The sequence below is a fragment of the Sinocyclocheilus grahami genome, unplaced genomic scaffold (assembly GCF_001515645.1).
Source record: "Sinocyclocheilus grahami isolate Dianchi unplaced genomic scaffold, SAMN03320097.WGS_v1.1 scaffold54.1, whole genome shotgun sequence".
NCBI lineage: Eukaryota > Metazoa > Chordata > Actinopteri > Cypriniformes > Cyprinidae > Sinocyclocheilus > Sinocyclocheilus grahami.
In genome coordinates, this window is record NW_015505233.1 from 6,784,303 (window position 1) to 6,802,477 (window position 18,175).

Sequence of the window (18,175 nt, forward strand, 5' to 3'; positions counted from 1 at the left end):
GAGGACAATGAGCTCCACAACAGTTCTCTGAAATTGTCTTTATTTTTGGTATCACGGTTAACGTTGCATTATATGAGCAGCCAGGCACAGCTGTTACAGGACTGCATAAAAGGTCAGCGCTACTTAAGTGAAATCTTTCTTTTGTCTCACCTTGCAACCACACCTAAACTTACACATTTAAAATAACATACAAAAACAGATTACATTTTAGTGCTTGTTTACTACTAAACCGCATCAATGAGACATTTCAGACATGTTTAATTGTCAGAATAAATGAACAAGAACATCTAGAATTTCAAATAGAAGAGACCCTCCCTATGGTGTTAATATACAGTAATGTTTTGATTATACTGATTACAGCACTATTATTTTAAAGCTTCTTTGTAAAGAACGCCTTCTTTACATCTTCTTTAATTACAGAACTACTGTACATCAATAACATTGTTTTTATCCTAATAATACTCTAGACACTAGAGACTCCAGGCCCTTTATTTGTGACGCGTTCAGTGTGCACAGGCATTGTGGGATAGCACATGCTCTAGATGTGCTATTGCTCTTGATATGTTATTTTAGTGACAGTTGTGAAAAAGAAATTCAAATCTGCTAAATTAAGCAGATTACTGATGACGAAGCTGCATTTATTTAGGCTGCTGATTGGGTGGTTTTCCAGGTCTCAGGGATCCTGGGAAAATGTTAAAGTCTAGAATATAAAAAAAAAACCATGATTCTCATTCTCTCCTCCTGTGCATTTCTCTATATCAGGGCTCTTCATGTAAAGAGTCCACGGCCTCCAGCAGGTGGAGGGCAAGGCTGTACTGGGCATGGATTTCGGGGAGCATCTCGATGACTTTGTTGATCAGTTGACTGCTCTGAGACAGAGGGACTGAGGGACAGCGCAGCTCACTGGGGTCCTAGCAACACAAACAATGACACAGATGAGTGTAAGATGATAAGAGTTTTGAGAACTGTGAAGTCTGTGTGATCTCACCATAGCCTTCAGCCAGGTGCAGAGTGTGGGCGGCAAACGGGCCAACAGCTCCATGTTGGGTTTGGTCTGTGACTGGGAATGGAGCAGAGAGAAGGAGAGTCTCTGACCAGTCAAGATCAGCAGCTGAGAGCCCAAAACATCCTTGTCCTGCACCTCCATCATCACCTGAGAGATAATAAAAAGAGAATGTTAAAAACAAGAAAGAAAAGATAAATTAAAGAAAAAAACCATTTTCTTCATTAAGAAATTAAATAAAAAGAGAACAACAAAAAACTAAAATCCAAAAGAAAGGATAAAAAAAGCAAAAAGAATACTCATTAGAATCTCTATATTTCATTCTTGTTTATATGCTTAGGAGGTTTAACCGTGCGTGTGTGTTACCTCCTCTGCCCGCAGGTCCAGGCCCTGGTTGTAGAGCTCACAGACGAGGTGTCTGCGCAGGATGTCAGTATTGACCTGTAGTAGAGACGAGAGCTCCATACACACAGCCGGCCACATGTCTTCAGCGCTGCTGTGTTTGACACCGTTCTCCTCCGATTCAGCTAGAACCTTCACCCAGCCTGTTAACACGTTCATCAGAAACTACACACACACACAAGACGGTAATAAATCAACATTGGATCAGAGGCAAGCTATAAACATCTTATGATCTGTTATTTAAGAGCCTTTTGGTCTAGATTTCACTGTCACTGTATAAGATGCATGTGACTATAAAATAAATATTTTGTATAAAATAAATCCATTTTGCATGGAGGTGTTCTTGATGGCTGCAGTTCTTCCTCCAGTGCTGAGAGTGGCGCTGTGACTTACCTCTTGTCTCACAGCCACCAGGGTGGGGTCCATATCTCCACTGGGCAGCAACTGAATGGATGACAAATCTCTGAAAAACGCATTCTTACCCTGTAGGCAATAGAAAAGGACAACAAGAATAAGTTGGCATAAAACAGAAATTTCAATGAATTTTGAGTGAAATGGCTTCTTGAATGTGGAAAAAATGTAGGGATGAACTTGATTTTGTTCATCAGGAATTGAACAGATCATTGTTGTTTAAGTGCTGTGATCTCATATGAGTGACAGGTTGCACATGTCATCAGAGAAGAGATGATGTTGCAAATTTGGGGAGGGGAAGTTCATGTTTTTGGTTAAAGCACCATGGCTAATCAATCACTTCACCGTGTGCGTGTATAAACGCATAATTGTGTGCTTTTACCTTGCTGTCGAACAGGCTGAGCGGTTTCAGACGCAGAGAGAAGGTCATGGTGGCATGTAGCAGTGACGCTAACACACAGTGATGCTGCACGAGTGGATAGTGAACAGACCTCTGATCCAGAGCTAACTCCACTAAAGACACTGGACCCTCAGCACCTCCCCACACTTCCTCCACACACACATCTGGAGCAGACACTTCCTCCACCGCTGAATCCGCCTGAGAGAGAAAACAAGTTTAGAATATATGTCTCGCTTTTATTTCAACCCATGCATTGCTCATCACTGTAAAATCCACAGTAACTTCAGACATGCTTCCGCCCATGCATCCAGTTTAATCAGTCCTTACTCTGGAGAAAAAAGGAAAGGAAGGGAGAAAAGAGGAAGACGAGACCTCCATGAGGGCCTGCAGTAATTGCACACAAGAGCCCAGGAAACTCCTCACAGCTGCGTCTCCCATTCCTACATCCTAAAAACACACACATATATGCGTTAATGAATTAAATGAAACCGATCTGAATTTAATTTACGCTTTGTGACTTCTCTTACCCGTCTGCACAGCCGGTCTTTAGGTGCCTTTCCCACCTATATCAACACATGCACAGTCAGTAAATTATTGAATCTTAAATGCAACACAAAGACTAAGAGCCAGAGTACACAAAAATGCAAACCTTTTCAATTAGGAAGGCAGCAGCCGAAAACCGCTTGACTATGAAGGTCTGCCACATCATAGCAGAGACTCCTGAGAGAAGAGCATAGATGAAGGATAGAGAGTTATCACATGGAATTCCTTTTGTTGTGAAGAAATAAGCTTTCATTAGGTCATTGTATGCCAAATATCTCTTACCCAACTGAATGTGAGGATTGGATATCATCTTCAAAAACTCTACTGACCACTCTAAGTACTGCCCCACCTGAAGAGAAAGAAAGAGACGAAAAGTCATCCATGACGGCTTGATATTTTACCAGTAGAAAATTGCAAGAAATTCCAGTTCCTCTAATACTACTTTACTTTTACGAACAAGTACTTAGAAATAAAGAAATGCAATTCTTTCACAAAATGAATTGACAAAAAGCCGTATTTTTATGGAAGCATATAGGTAGCAAAATTCAATTTAAAATGGAATATGCAAAATAGCAATGCAATATTCAAAATGGCATTGTATTTCTGTATTTAAATGTACATTTTCCATTACCCATACGTGCAAAGTTTGGTGCAAAAGTAAAATGAAATTATATAAATTTACATTTGCCATTTTCAACAGTAGTCTTAATATGTAAATTGCATGCAAATTTTAATGCTTTATAAGTTGCGAAATGAAAATGAAAATGTATAACACAAATTGATTTGATATGTGTAACATGTCCAAGCAGAAATGGTAGCGTAATGCTAATTTAAATGATATTTGTCCTAAATGCATTTAGACTAACAGTTACTGTAGAATCCGTGTATCATTCGATACAAATCGTTTTTTTATTTAAAGGGGTCATATGATGCGATTTCAAGTTTTCCTGTCTCTTTGGAGTGTTACAAGCTGATTGTGCATAGATAAGATCCCTGAAGTTGCAAAGACTAAAGTCTCAAAACCAAAGAGATATTCTTTATCAAAGTCAAGACTCTGCCACGCCCCCCTAAAACGGCTCGTTCTAACACGCCCCCACATGTCTACCTCACTATGTGGAAATATTTGCATAATGCCACCCAAATGTTCACGCAAAGAAAGAAGGCGTGGTTTCAGTAACCGCAGTTAGTGTTGAAGCAGCCATGTCAGGGAGACGCTGTGTGTTTCCAGGCGAAAGCAAAAGCACTTTATTTGGCCTTCCGAAAATAGATGCATTTAGAAATCTTTAAGATAACTTACAACAGAACAGCAATACATTTTATGGACGACCGTTTCGTGAACCTAGGAGAGGAGGTAATTCTGACTTTGCTATGACAATCTGGCGCTTCTGAATCAGCTACTGTTTTATTATTAGTTTAAGTATTTGCTATTACTGTTCAAATGCGGAGTTTTGCGCATCGTGTGTGTGTGCGTGTGCGAGCGAGCGAGCGGAGAGAGAGAGAGAGAGAGAGCGACACACATCACAGTGGAGTCAGCTGTCTTAACCGTGGCTTGTGTGCTGCACACACATATTTATCACTGTGTCTGTCACGAGACTCTGTTCCCCTTTGGGCTCTGTCTTTACATTTATTTTGAAAGCTGACGCTCGCATTATGGTAAGGGGCGTTATATTTCCGATGCGTGCTTGGGATGTTCGGCCAATCACAATGCACTGGGTCAGCTGGCCAATCAGAGCAGACTGCGCTTGTCGGAAGGAGGGACTTTGTAGAAAACGAAGCGTTTGAGAGAGGCGGGGCATAGAGGACCTACAATAATGTACAGTATTTGAAAAATTATGTGTTTTTTGAACATTAAAGCATGTCAACATATTCTGTTACACCAAATACACAAAATAATGATCTTTAAAAAAAGCATCATATGACCCCTTTAATATTGAAAGTAGAAAAATGAGAAAACGGCTCCTTTTTCGTTTTTTTTGTTTTTTTCCAAAACACGGAAAACGAGAATTTTTGGGTGGAAAAATGAATAAGCTTGAATATTCGATTTCTACATGTGGGCAGGAAATAAATGCCCCTTTCTGCTGATTGGTCAGCCGAAGATCAAACCATGCCATCATCAGTTCTTCTGCAGTATCACGCAGCAGAATAACAGTCCTCCACTGCTGCAGTTGTACGGATTAATAACCCATTTTATCAATTTCATATTTTTCTCATTAAACAGACTAATTAATCGCTCAACACAACTTGTACCGGGGCAGAGTCTAGACAGGTCTTTTTTCTGTGTAGACCAGCGATTCTTAAAGTGATAGGGGGTCCGAGAAATAATTTGCTAAAGTACAAAAGTACTACATTTTACTGTAATATGAAATATTGTAACTGAAAAGTGTTATAACAATCAAACATAATTCAAATAATTTATTTACATTTCCAACAAAGGCAGGGTTTCTTCGGGGCATTGAAAATCATTAAAATTCATTAAATGACCTTTAATAACAGTCATTCAGGACTTCCGTTCAAAAACTGCAGGAAAAGGTTGAGTATTATTTTAGGTATAAAATATCATTATTGTAATGCTTGTAATGTCCATTTATAGTCTTTACACAGCAGCTTGGCTGCTTAAATGTTTAAACACCAGCTAATTTCAAGACGCTAACGTCACGTGGGTCACCCGCAGTGTAAGACGCTCAAAGCTCAAGACGTTCGGATAGACGTTCGATCGGTCGTTCGAACTTTTGATTTTAGCATGGAATACGCTTCATATATTTCTCCATTCACGCTCCACTTCATCTGGCAGTGAATTCAACGATCTTATCAGATCTCCAGCCGCCATGTTTCAAACGATCCAAACGTAACACGCTTCCGCCAATCCCTGCCTTGAAGCAATGATTGACGGAGGGTGGGCGCGGTCAGCTCGGAATGCATTTTCAAATTGAATTTTGCAACAAATATCCCACGGCGTCATGATGAAAATGCAATCCTAAGTGTTCTAACTTAGTCTAAATGCATTTAGGACAAATAGCATTTAAATGATCATTTTGCTACCATTTCTGCTTGAACATGTTACACATATCAAATCAATTGTGTTGTACATTTTCATTTTAATTTCGTAACTTATAAAGCGTTTAAATTTGCATGCAATTTACATATTAAGACTACTGTTGGAAATGGCAAATGTAAATTACATAATTTCATTTTCCTTTTGCACCAAACTTTGCACGTATGGGTAATGAAAAATGTAAATTTAAATACAGAAATACATTGCCATTTTGAATATTGCGTTGACATTTTGCATATTGCATTGCCATTTTGCATATTGCATTTTAAATTGAATTTCGCTACCTATATGCTTCCATATATTTTTTCCAGTAATTTCTAAACAGTAACCAGATCTCGGTTACGAACTCTGTTAAGAAAGCTTTGTGATTGTTTAAAGACTTTACCTCTGGGTCTTTGTTCCACTGGACCACGTTTTCCCAGCTACAGTGAGCAAACATCACATCAGGAGACAGAGAGTTTGGGATCCGCTGACACACACACTCCAGCAGCTCTAAGACGACACACACACAGATGCTTCAGTCAAACACATAGCTTAAAGAACTATTATAAAAGGAAACCACCATATAACAATTTTAAATGATTTAACATCTATGTAACTTTATCAGGAATCTCCACAGTTACCCTCCAGTTTCTCCTCCCCGCCCTGCTGTGCTGGCTGTTGTGCGGGTTTATTCTCTCCCCTCCGCTGCAGGATATCCCTCAGGAGATCTGGAGACACACCCTGTCTGAAGATCAACTTCGAAACACAGTCTGCTACACCACCTAAAGACAAAAAATGAAAATAAGAAAACATTACAAATTATATAATTTCATCTTAGTTTGTATGAAAGCAGATATTTGAAATCTTATTTTTACTGACAGCTCCAGTATACACAATTGTTCAAAAGTTTTGGGTCGGCAAAATGTATTAAATGTTTTTAAAAGAAGTCTCTTATGCTCACCAAGGCTGCTTTAACCATAAATTACAGAAAAAATAATATTGTGAAATAATTACTACAATTTAAAACAACTGTTTTCTATTTTACTATATTTTTTAAATGTGATGAATGTTGAATGTTCAGCAGCCATTCTTTAATGAATAAACTTCTGTTCAATTTAATGCATCTTTGCTAAATAAAAGTATCAATTACAAATATTTAAAAAAAATAGACCAAACTTTGGAACAGTAGTTTATGTGTGTTTTATGTACCTCTGCCACTCTCTAATAGTGTTTTGACCGAGCAGCGTGTGACAGCACCACCTGTAGATCCCTGAGGAGACGGCAGGCAGAGCAGCGTCTGCAGAGCAAGAACATCCTCCAATTGCTTTATACACACCGCCCACTGCTCCAACTCCAGAGAAACACATTCCCACTCCTGAAACTGCACAGAGAGAGAAAGCATTACACACATACTGCACCAACTCTACAGATACAAAAACACACACACACACACACACACACACCTTGCTCTCTGCCAGCCTGGTGATGGCATTCTTGGCTACACGATGAGCAACTAGAGCAGCCAGTAGTGCGGCGGCGGAGCTCTCAGACTGAACACAAGCTGTGCGCACCTGCTGCCACCAGGGTGAGACACACTGGCCGTCCCATGACTCATCCACCGCTCCTGACACACATACACACAGAATTAAAATGTTAATATACTGGATAAAAATACAAGCTGATCTCTCTCACAGATGACGTTAAAGACCTTTCATGGAGCTGAGGGTGGACAGCAGCGTGTGCAGGTGTGAGACGGCATCTGGGCACTTCAGCACATCCTTCTCTTTGTTAAGCCAAACTGACAAAAGCAAAGACTGCCAGAGAGACATAAAAAAATCTGAATTTACATTTAAGCAAATTCACATTATATTCCAACCCTTCCTTTTTTCTCTTTATATCACTTACCAGTAGCTGCTGAGGGCTAATGCCACTTTCCTGCAGAGTCTCACACACTCTTTGTAAAGGACTCTGACCAGACAGACAACCCCAGAACAGGAAACTACCTGAAATACACACAAAAATCACATTTGTGATGCACCAATACTAAGATTTTGAATGCTATTTTATTTTCACGTTATTGCAAATAATTGATAGTACAGAGAATTCTACACTATTGACTAAATTAATTAAAAATAAAACATTAAGGACTAAAATTTGAAATGCTACAAATGAGTGCACAACATCAAAACATACCACATGAAAAATTCATATCTATTTTGAGATTTGCTAAAGATTCCATTTAACAGTGTTATTAAATTAACGTTTTTAAAGATGAACTTCAAAGTCGCGATGAAAGAGACATAGGGACAGATCTTGTCTTCTGTATTTTGACACATTCGAGTGTAATGGATTATAGAAAAAGAAAAACAGTAGGGCAGAGAGGCATGCATCGTGGTAATCTCGTGAACACGTGTCGAAGACTGACACAGAAGAGAAGAAATTGTTGAATGAAGTCATTATTTTTGTTTTCTTTGCACACAAAAAGTATTCTTGTAGATTCATTAACATTACGGCTGAGCCACTGATGTCACATGGACTATTTTAACAATGTCCTTACTAACTTTCTTTCTGCGTTACTGTCGGGCCAGAAAGCTCTCAGATTTTATTAAAAATATCTTAATTTGTGTTTTGAAGATGAATGAAGGTTGACATGGGTTTGGCACAACATGAGGGTGAGTAACTAATGACAGAATTATCATTTTTGGGTGAACTATCCCTTTAAAAAAAGTCGATAACCTGTGTGGTACCAATATTTTGTGCATCCTTAAAATGAATACTTAAACAAAATGTAAACATTAATGCACTTAAAAGAAGCATAAAAATAATGCACAACGAAATAAATACCCAGTTGGGTCCAATCGGTATCAGGTTGTTTAATCACTCTGAGCTCTCCATTCACCCACTCCAATTGAGACAGAAATGTTCGGACTGGCAGTGGCCCACTTGAGTCTTGAGCAAATGAGACACAGGGCCGAGAGTTCATCTCTGTGAATCGCTGCAGGACTGGGCCAACACGAGCAAGATCCTCCTCAATGCCAGAAAATGACGGCTGTATGGAAAGGAGAAGCCTTTAGTTCAAATCCTAGTGTGAAGAGGATACATTAGTTTAGGTCAACAGGATAATGTCTGTATTACGCACATGTTCTGGCTCAGTGGGTGATGTATCTGGTGTGTGCAGTAATTGAACGTCTGTGTAGAGCTGGAGAAGTTTGAGCTGGGATGAACAAAACTGCAGCAACGACTCATCAACCGCTTCAGGATCTAACACAAACACACATGAAAAACAGATCAAACATTGACACAAGTGTTTAAATATAAAAAATACACTACACCCAGTAAGGACTGAGGGTGTTACCTTGTTCTTTCAGGCTAGCCAATAATGCACGAGTGACATTGGTCAAACAGGACACTGGTGCAGTCTTATTGGACAGAAGTGACTCCAGGGCCTGTCAATCAATCAGATATTTTATCAAAGAATTTGTTAACATATATATGTTTGTGTATGTCTGTTTTACTAACCTGTTTCTTAACAGCTGGATGTTTAATGTCCAGTAACACACTTTGTGCTTCACTCTCAAGCAGAGCTGTCAATCAAAGGTTAAAGGTCAACTCAAACATGTGTAATATAACTAAAATATAACATTGGGTAGTGGTTCTTATATTTTTTTGGATGACAACAAAGCATATGCATGGAATCTCATGAATATTAATGAGGTAGATCTGACCTGGCTCCACCTCCCTGCTCCTCAGTAAAGTTATGAGTCTCCTCAGCAGGTGCATGTCTTTAGCGCGCTCGCTCTTCTTATCACTGACCAACACACAGAACAGACACATTTGCACTAACCAGCATTGTTTGTGTGTTCGTGAATATTAATGTCCACACGTTCATGAATATTTATGTTTGAGCGTGCACCTGAGTGCCAGGTGGAATGGTACGGTGACAGCTCTCAGTGCTCCATTAACTGGGTCAAACAGACACACTTGTTGTGTGTGGATTTGCCAGCCCTGACTGGTTACACTGTTCACACCCATTAACCTGTGACCTGCGTACAGCAGCCTGAAAGAGAGAGACATGAATGAATATGCAATTTCAGATGGTAGCCATCAGGAGTGTTGTTTTTAGGTTTTGTGTACCTGCAGTGTTTGCCTACAGTAAAAGCCCCTACTCGTGGTCCATGCTGAGTTCCCCACACCTCTAAAATACCTCTACGTGGGGCATAAATTACGAGAAACTGGGCATGCCGGCGGGGCATAGAAGGAGATATGGCTAGATCTCTCTCCCCACGAGCCTCTGACACCTGCACCCATCCGAGCTGAGCATCACGATAGCCTGCATGCACATAAAACAGATATTAAGAAAAAACATTTTTGTTTATATACACTTCTGTTGAAAAGTTTGGGGACAAAAGTTATTTTTTAATGTTTTTGAAAGTCTCTCATGCTCAGCAAGGCTGCATTTATTTGATCAAAAATACAGTAAAATTGTAATAATATTGAAATACTATTGCAATTTAAAATTAGTATTTTCTATTTTAATAACAGACAAAAGGTGAATTTTCAGAACTCATTAAACCAGTCTCAGTGTCACATGATCTTTCAGAAATAATTCTAATACGCTGATTTGGTGCTCAAGAAACATTTCTTATTGTAAGGAAATTATAATAAGTGCTGATTAAAATGAAACTGTGATACTTTTTAATGTCTTAATGTTTGAAGATAACAAAAAATTTAAAAGTGTAACTGTTCAATATTGTCATATAAACAAACAGTCCATAATGATACTGATTTAGGTAACAGCTGTGATGCTTTGCGTGTGTTTTCTTAAGTGAAGCATTTATCACACGTATTCAAATCCTGTGAGTCACAAGTTGTTTTGTGCAATTTAATAGGAACAGGCTCATAAGATGCCTGTTACAAATCAGACTACATTAGTAGTGCTTCACTGCTCACCCTTCCACATCCTGATAGCGATGCCTCGTGCCACATCCAGCAGCGTGACTCTGCCAAAGTCATCTGTGACTCCAGCCATAGTGTTACATGGAGAGAGACAGATAGACTCGCCATGTCGACGAGAATCTGGAAGACCAAACCTGAATAAAAGCAGAAAAATTAAATTGTGCTCTTAAATGAGTTAAATATTGTGTATGTATATGATTACAAGAAGGTAAAAGGCAATGATGTGCATGATGAGAGGTAGTTTGACTGCACATTGAGTTACCTAACAGGAAGGGCTGTGGCTGGCTCCACTTTTGGCTTCTGTTTCTGCACTGACTCCTCTTCATTTTTACTCTTCCATCCCAACCAACCACTAAGCAGGAAGTAAAGAGAGGGGCCAAGACAAAGAATGAGTAAACATGGAGTGAAACTGAACATGACAGGCCAGTGCTAATAAGAGCCAAGGGTTCAAATAAACCAGACACACAGACCTGGCAGCACTGAACAGAGCTGATGTGAGTTTGCTGGCCACAGCCAGAGCCACATGGGAGAGAAGAGGCTGAGAACTACCCTGAGATGGGAGAGAGAGAGAGGAAAAATGGCCATAATCAACAAGAACAACTACAAACAAGCCACAGACACCAACAACAGACCGATGAAACAAGATGTGATTCTGTGTGTGTTTGTACCTCTATAGCATAGTAGAACCCAGTGTAGGGTCCACCTCCCACTGTGATATACTGACTCATAGCAGGAGGGCTTCCTTTAACCGAAGCATGAAATCCTCCAAGGATAGATGCATTTTTCATCTGATCGAACACACTCAGAGTAGTAATACCTGAAAGAGAAAGACATTACCTCACACTGCCATTCAAAAGTTTTACATCAGTAATTTTTTGATGGAAATTAATAATTTTAGTAAGCAATGATGAATTCAACTGATTAAAGGGGTCATATGATGCTATTTTAAAGATCATTGTTTTGTGTATTTGGTGTAACAGAATGTTGACATGCTTTAATGTTAAAAAAAAAACATTATTTTTCAAATACTGTACATTATTGTAGGTCCTCTATGCCCCGCCTCTCTCAAACGCGTCGTTTTCAGCAAAGCCCCCTCCTTTGACAAGCGCAGTCTGCTCTGATTGGCCAGCTGACCCAGTGCATTGTGATTGGCCGAACACCACAAGCACGCGTCGGAAATCTGATTACAAAACATACCTACAGTCGCTGATTCAGAAACGCCAGATTGTCATAGCAAAGTCAGAATTTACCCTTTTTTTTTTTTTTTTTTTAGAAATAGCCTTTGTGCACAGCCAGCCTTGTACTCTTCTAGGTTCAAAAAACTGTAGTCCATAAAATGCATTGCACAAATTCGAACATCTGGGTTGTGCTGTTCTGTTGTAAATAAATCTTAACCAATGATTCCTAATTGCATCTACTTCCGGAAGGCCAAATAAATACACAGCGTCTCCCTGACATGGCTGCATCAACACTACTCCTGTTACTGAAACCACGCCTTCTTTCTTTGTGTGCACATTTGGGCGCATTATGCTAATATTTCCACATAGTGACATAGACATGTGGGGGCGTGTTAGAACTAGTCGTTTTAGATAGACGTGGTTGACTCTTAACTTTTATAAAAAATATCTCTTTGGATTTGAAACTTTAGTCTTTGCAACTTTACAGATCTTCTTTATGCACCAAGAGCTTGTAACACTCCAAAGAGAAAGGAAAACTTGAAATCGCATCATATGACCCCTTTAAACTGATAAAACATTTACAATGCTACAAAAAATTATATTTCAAATAAATGTAGTTTTTTCAACTGTCTATTCATCAAAGAATCCTGAAAAATGTATCACATTTTCCAAAAAAATATTAAGCAGCAGCACAGTTTTAAAATGTATAATAATAAAAAATGTATTTTGAACACCAAATCAGCATATTAGAATTATTTTTGAAGGATAAAAAAAGAAACTGTAAAGCCCCGTTCACACCAAGAACGATAACTATAAAGATAACGATAATGGCGTCCACACCAGCGAACGATATCGTCTGTTTATTCTAAGCGCACGTGCGTCTGCCGCTTTAAATTCTCGAGCTTGTTGTAGCAGGATGGATTCTGATTGGCTGTCAATGTTTGCATCGTTCATCAGCTGGAAAAAAATCTTTCTGGAAGTGATTCCAATGATATCGTTTCTCTGTGCTTTTATCATTATAGTTGTGGTGTGGACTCTGCTATTCTTTAATATTAAGAAAGATTTTTAGAACTATATCTTTATCGTTATCGTGCTTGGTGTGATCGGGCCTTTAGAAGTCTCTCTTGTACCTATGCTGGAATGGTCTGTAATTGTGTCCATGTCTTGCAGGCCCCATTTCTTATAGGCCAGTGGTGGAGGCTGGATGACATCACTTCCTGCTGCTGCAGCTGAAACCGATGCAGGGGAAAAAACGGGTGAAAACAAATAACGTGACAGACTAAATTAAAAATAGGTAAGGTACTACTAGTCACATGACAACCTGGTCAAAGTCTCTCTCTCCTACCTCTGGCAACCTGGTTTCGACAGGCACGTAAAGACTGGAAGAGACTAAAGCCATCGATGGTGACAAGGGCTGCTGGGTACAGAATACTGAGCTCCTCGTGCTGATAGAGAAACAGGCATTTCAACATCTAATCAGAACGTCATCAAAGTAGGCAGATGTCTACTGTTTAAGATATCATGTTTAACCTTGCTAACAATTTCTTAACAAATTCTTTGTGCAGAACTGAACACATCAAGTCAGTGTAAGAGGTATCTCTACCTGTTCCGTTACTCCAGGGTGACGTGGAATCTCATAGGTGCGGCACTTCAGTCGCAGCACGGGATCTTCATGCAACAATTGGGCCAACAGAAGAACACCACTCTATACATACACACACACACACACACACGGTGGATTAGACCAGTGGCTGTGCTGATACTGGTCTGATTTTGATTAAATATGACATATAGCTGTTTATTAAACATATCAATTCATTAGAGAGTCTGAACTCAGCTGGTAAATTTATAGGTCACAAAACATCACAGTACCTCTGTGTAGAAACGGACATATCCTGAGCTGAATCCAACCACAATACAGGTCCAATCAGGCCGACCGGTAGAACTCCTAAACACATCATGAGCACATACATTACCTTTTGAGGTTGGTTAATTTGTACAAATATTTTTTTTAAAAAACTGCATTTATTGATCCAAATTATAGTAAAAAATAGTAATATTGTGAAATATTGTAATTAATCAACTGTTTTCTATTTTAATATATGTTCAAATGTAATTTTTTTCAGTAAAAAAATTTAATATTGTGAAATATCGTAATTAATCAACTGTTTTCTATTTTAATATATGTTCAAATGTAATTTTTTTCAGTAAAAAAATTTAATATTGTGAAATATTGTAATTAAACTTTTTCTATTTTAAAATGTAATTTATTCCTGTGATGCCAAAGCTGAATGCTCAGCAGCCATTACTCTAGTCTTCAGTGTCACATGATCCTTCAGAAATCATTTTTATATGCAAATTTGCTGCCCAAGGAACATTTCTCAGTATTTTCAATTTTGAAAACAGTTGTGCTGCTTAATATTTTTGTGGAATTCTTAGCTGAACAGAAATCTTTTGAAACAAAATAAAAGTCTTTACTGCCACTGTATACAGGAGCATGTATGTGAGTGTGATGTTCTTACCTCTTCTGGCTGGCCAATGGAATACAGATAACACTACTGATACACTCCCTGTGGAAAGAACAGACCAAAAAATTGAAAACCAGTGAAACACAGATTTTTGCCACTCTTTATTTCTGCTCTTCTACCTCTTATCTTTCAACGATTTACAATCCTCCTTATAATAAACATATCTTTTTATTAAACATTTACAAACTCCTTTACTTATAATACTGCTCAGTCCTTCGTTTCTGTCTTGAAACTCATTCTGTCTTCTTTGTGGGATTAAATCCCTTCATGGTATTTCTCATAAAACCATCCAATCCTGACCCTCCCCTCTCCTCTTCCGTCTCTCACCCCTCCTCAGCACTCAGCGTTCCACTCCAGGTCACAGCGAGGGTCATTTCCTCCTGCCCACTCACGTCTGTCCGCCACTTAGCTGCCAATCAATCAATCAATCAATCAAGCAATTCACATACGAGTTATACCAATCAATAACCAGTAAAGAAGAGATTAATCACTGCTGTGTGTATACCAGAGAGAAATGCGGCTTTGTGCTCTCGAGCGATGACCAGCAGATCTGAGCAGGGCGAGAGAGACAGCACACAGTCCTGTAACCAGGGGGCGCTCTGCTGCTGCTCCTCCTCTTCAGCCTAAGAGAAGAACATGCAGGATTCAGGGGAAAAAACGTGTTTTTATGGTGGATTTATGTTATTTTGTGGTCATTATGAATTGTCTTTGTATGGAAAAGAGAGGTGCGTAAATTCCTTAAAAATTTCAACTTTTGTCTTCCACTGAAAAATAATAACATACAGGTTTAGAATGACATTTCGTTGAGTAAATAATGACAATTTTCATATCTTTTAATACAAACCTGAGCTCCAACCTCTTTACCATCAGGATTCTCCCAAGAGCCCCAGTCTGAGTCATCCCACGTTAACTCATTCTCTAGAGAAAGAGAAAAGGATGTGCTGTAAATAATGTAGTCAGTGAGGATTAATCTATTCACATTAAACAGTCATTCGGCTCGATCTGGTGTCCTTCAACCTCTGTGAGAGTTCATACACAGTCTCATCTTCTTTTTCATCCCCTGCATGCTCATTTCTCTCTTACGCCTCTATGGCCAAGTGTTTTGACACAAATCACCTGCCAATCATATGACAAAATCATGAATGCAAGTTTTACCTAATTTACAAACTGTTAATATACCCTTTCCTTTTTCTTTTCTCCCTGTCTCTAACGAAGTCATGTGTTTCAGGACCTTTCTGCAGGATGACTCATTCACCAAGGGCAAATACACCTCCCTTCCTCCCTCCATCTCTCTCTCTTTCTCTCTGCGGGGAGTGAATAAGTTATTCTGCATCACAGTCAGACAATTCACTTTTCATTTTTTCAAAATTCACCAAAACATACAATTTACTTATTATTAGCTCAGTATAAAAAAACAGTATATTTAATATCTTTTAACTCTAAACCTATGCCTCACACAGATCGTTCTGCATTTATGTATTTTAATTAAAACACTGTTTACTAAGTCACTGTCGTTTTATTATCGTTGTGGGGACATTGTAGCGTATGCAAAGCAAAACCCAACACACAGCCTGTCAGTTCTGGTCATGGCTGTGTTATTCTTCTTATACCTATCGAAAACTACTTTCCATCTCTACCAATCATCCAAGCCGAACCCCACACACCCGAACTGACACCCATAAATCACTGAACAACCGCAGTGCAGGAGAACCGTCATTAAACGGGACTTTACATACACACACATACTGACTTCAGCAGTACCTGCTTGTGTTTTCTCTTCCTCGGGTCCGGCGCTGTTGTGCTTGGGGAACAGAAACTCTCGCACCTGTCTGAGCTCCTGGACCCGGCCGAAATCCAGCAGACAGCAGGTCATGATGCGGGCGGAACCGGACCCAAAAACCTGCGGAATCTACGACATAAACCCTCCGTCCGCTGCGCAAACCGCCTCTTAGTGTGTTTATGAGCCTGTCAGTGAAGTTTGTGAGGTTGTCGAGTGGTTTTTTTAGGACCCGAGCGGGTCAGAAGATCCAGCCGAGGTGTCAGTTTGTTGTTGTGCTGTGAGTTTGGGATGGCATACACATCCGCTGTAGACACGCTAATCGCGCGGGTGCCCCCTGCTGACCTGGAGGACACGCACGGTTCAATTCTATTCATTAATTTTCTATTAATATAATATAAAATAATATAATAGTGTCAGTGTACAGAACTCTTTTCTGAATGAGGCAGTTTCCTCAGAGATGAAGATAACAGATCCTTTCGTTCGGTATGCTAATTATTTGAGCACCTTTAGACAAGAAAAAAATGCATATGTAAGCTATGAATAAATATATGAGTTATATATTAATATATAACATATTTTGAAGTTATGTGTTTATGTTGTAATGATTAGCATTACACAGATACAAAACAAACATCACATATATATATAAATGTTATGACCTGTTGGTGACATTTTAAAATTAAAGAGTACTTTGATTAAGAGAATATATTATATTAAATAATTAGAAGGCTAGTTGTCACACTTGATTGTTTTCTTTATCGACACATACGTTAACATCGTGGACCTTGTTGTCACAGTATATGGGGTATGGAACCTGACGGGTATGGAAAATGTAAAAAATAAATAAAAAAATGTAAAAGGTAGCCGACAAATTATCAAACAACTGTTTTGGCCAACAAATACTGCAATTAATCAATCTTTTACATTTTCAACACAACACATTTTTATATATGAATGTTTGTCAGTGTGATTTTATTGTTAATTTACTTTCACTGTCACTGATCAATCTCCTTCACCTCACAGAACAGGGTCAGAGACTGCAGGCTTGTTCAGTTGCTGAGAAACAGGTATCTAGGTTGTTGGCTGGTTGAGATCTGTGCAGGCAGTGTCGCACTCCAGCTGCTGACAGCTGGCCTCTTCCTGCTGTTTGTCTGGCTCCTGGCGGAACTGCACGTGGTGCTGCCCTGCCTCATTCTCTGTGGCTGCCTCTTTGATGGGCAGTGAACGCAGCCTGGACTTGGATTACAGCTCCTGTAAGGGCTAAAGCGGTGGAGAAGACGCCGCACACTGATGGACGCTCAGAGGGAACAAAGTCATAACCTTGTGATCGAACACTCATGATGAACTACACTAAAATCCCCAAAAATACACCATTAAAGTTGAAGTTGGGCACTATAGAATCACAATATCACAGGAAATTTCACAGCTGGAAGTACATCAGGCAATAACCATAAAAATGACTGTATTTGGTGAAATTTTGAATGTGACCACACCTAAAGGTTTTTGTCTTTACAAAGTTTGCTTTTCCAGTTAAAAACTTCACTTAAATGAAATTTTTTTGAACTGATATTCTGCATCCTGTTTGCTTCGTCAGTTCAAATTAAGGAAAAATCATGTCCCTAACATCTTATTAGTCAGCTGAAGGAACATGTCCTACTTTACTGTATCTTTAAAACACAAAGCTCAGATTACTAAGTACAGACTTCATATGCACAGAGGCAAAATTTTGATTCGATCGATTAAAGAAATTTATTCAGGTCATTAAACGAAGCAATCTTGTGAAATTTCAGACGGCACAATTTTAGCTCATTGTCTGCATTGAAATAGAGCCTGACCCTGCATGGCCGGAGTAGCCATGACAACAGACCACAGATTGTCCTAGTCCACACTTTCCAGCACTGGCGAGTTACAGAGCTGCTTATTTTAACGAAACACTTGGA

At 39.1% G+C, this 18,175-nt stretch overlaps 1 protein-coding gene across 2 annotated transcripts; it reads right to left on the reverse strand.

The window, feature by feature from the left end:
* Positions 1-23: 23 nt before the first annotated feature.
* On the reverse strand, positions 24-16,536 carry rab3gap2 (RAB3 GTPase activating protein subunit 2 (non-catalytic)). 2 transcript variants are annotated; one of them, XM_016269895.1, is made up of 35 exons: positions 16,217-16,536; positions 15,300-15,373; positions 14,961-15,078; positions 14,783-14,864; positions 14,450-14,497; positions 13,800-13,875; positions 13,531-13,632; positions 13,273-13,372; positions 13,058-13,156; positions 11,418-11,566; positions 11,220-11,299; positions 11,012-11,101; positions 10,744-10,883; positions 9,928-10,123; positions 9,707-9,850; positions 9,519-9,601; positions 9,313-9,377; positions 9,149-9,239; positions 8,933-9,054; positions 8,638-8,842; positions 7,699-7,796; positions 7,502-7,607; positions 7,257-7,417; positions 7,003-7,174; positions 6,435-6,575; positions 6,197-6,303; positions 3,042-3,108; positions 2,866-2,936; positions 2,744-2,779; positions 2,589-2,663; positions 2,199-2,414; positions 1,799-1,888; positions 1,370-1,570; positions 989-1,153; positions 24-911 (listed from the first exon to the last, which is right to left on the reverse strand). In XM_016269895.1, exons 1-35 carry the CDS (start codon positions 16,326-16,328, stop codon positions 759-761), a joined length of 4,035 nt encoding a protein of 1,344 aa, XP_016125381.1. In that variant the 5' UTR covers positions 16,329-16,536; the 3' UTR covers positions 24-758. The 2 variants fall into 2 exon arrangements, with proteins under 2 accessions (XP_016125381.1, XP_016125380.1); XM_016269894.1 differs by having other exon boundaries at positions 2,544-2,663.
* Positions 16,537-18,175: the final 1,639 nt, after the last annotated feature.

What these genes read in the sequence shown, in the direction of transcription:
- rab3gap2 (XM_016269894.1), bottom strand. Translation starts at nt 16,328, where the DNA reads ATGACCTGCTGTCTGCTGGATTTCGGCCGGGTCCAGGAGCTCAGACAG. An exon ending in TCGAAACCAGGTTGCCAGAG is followed by an intron (nt 13,157 to 13,272) that starts GTAGGAGAGAGA and finishes CATCGGTTTCAG; the next exon opens with CTGCAGCAGCAGGAAGTGAT. An exon ending in TTAGCCCTCAGCAGCTACTG is followed by an intron (nt 7,608 to 7,698) that starts GTAAGTGATATA and finishes TCTCTCTGGCAG; the next exon opens with TCTTTGCTTTTGTCAGTTTG.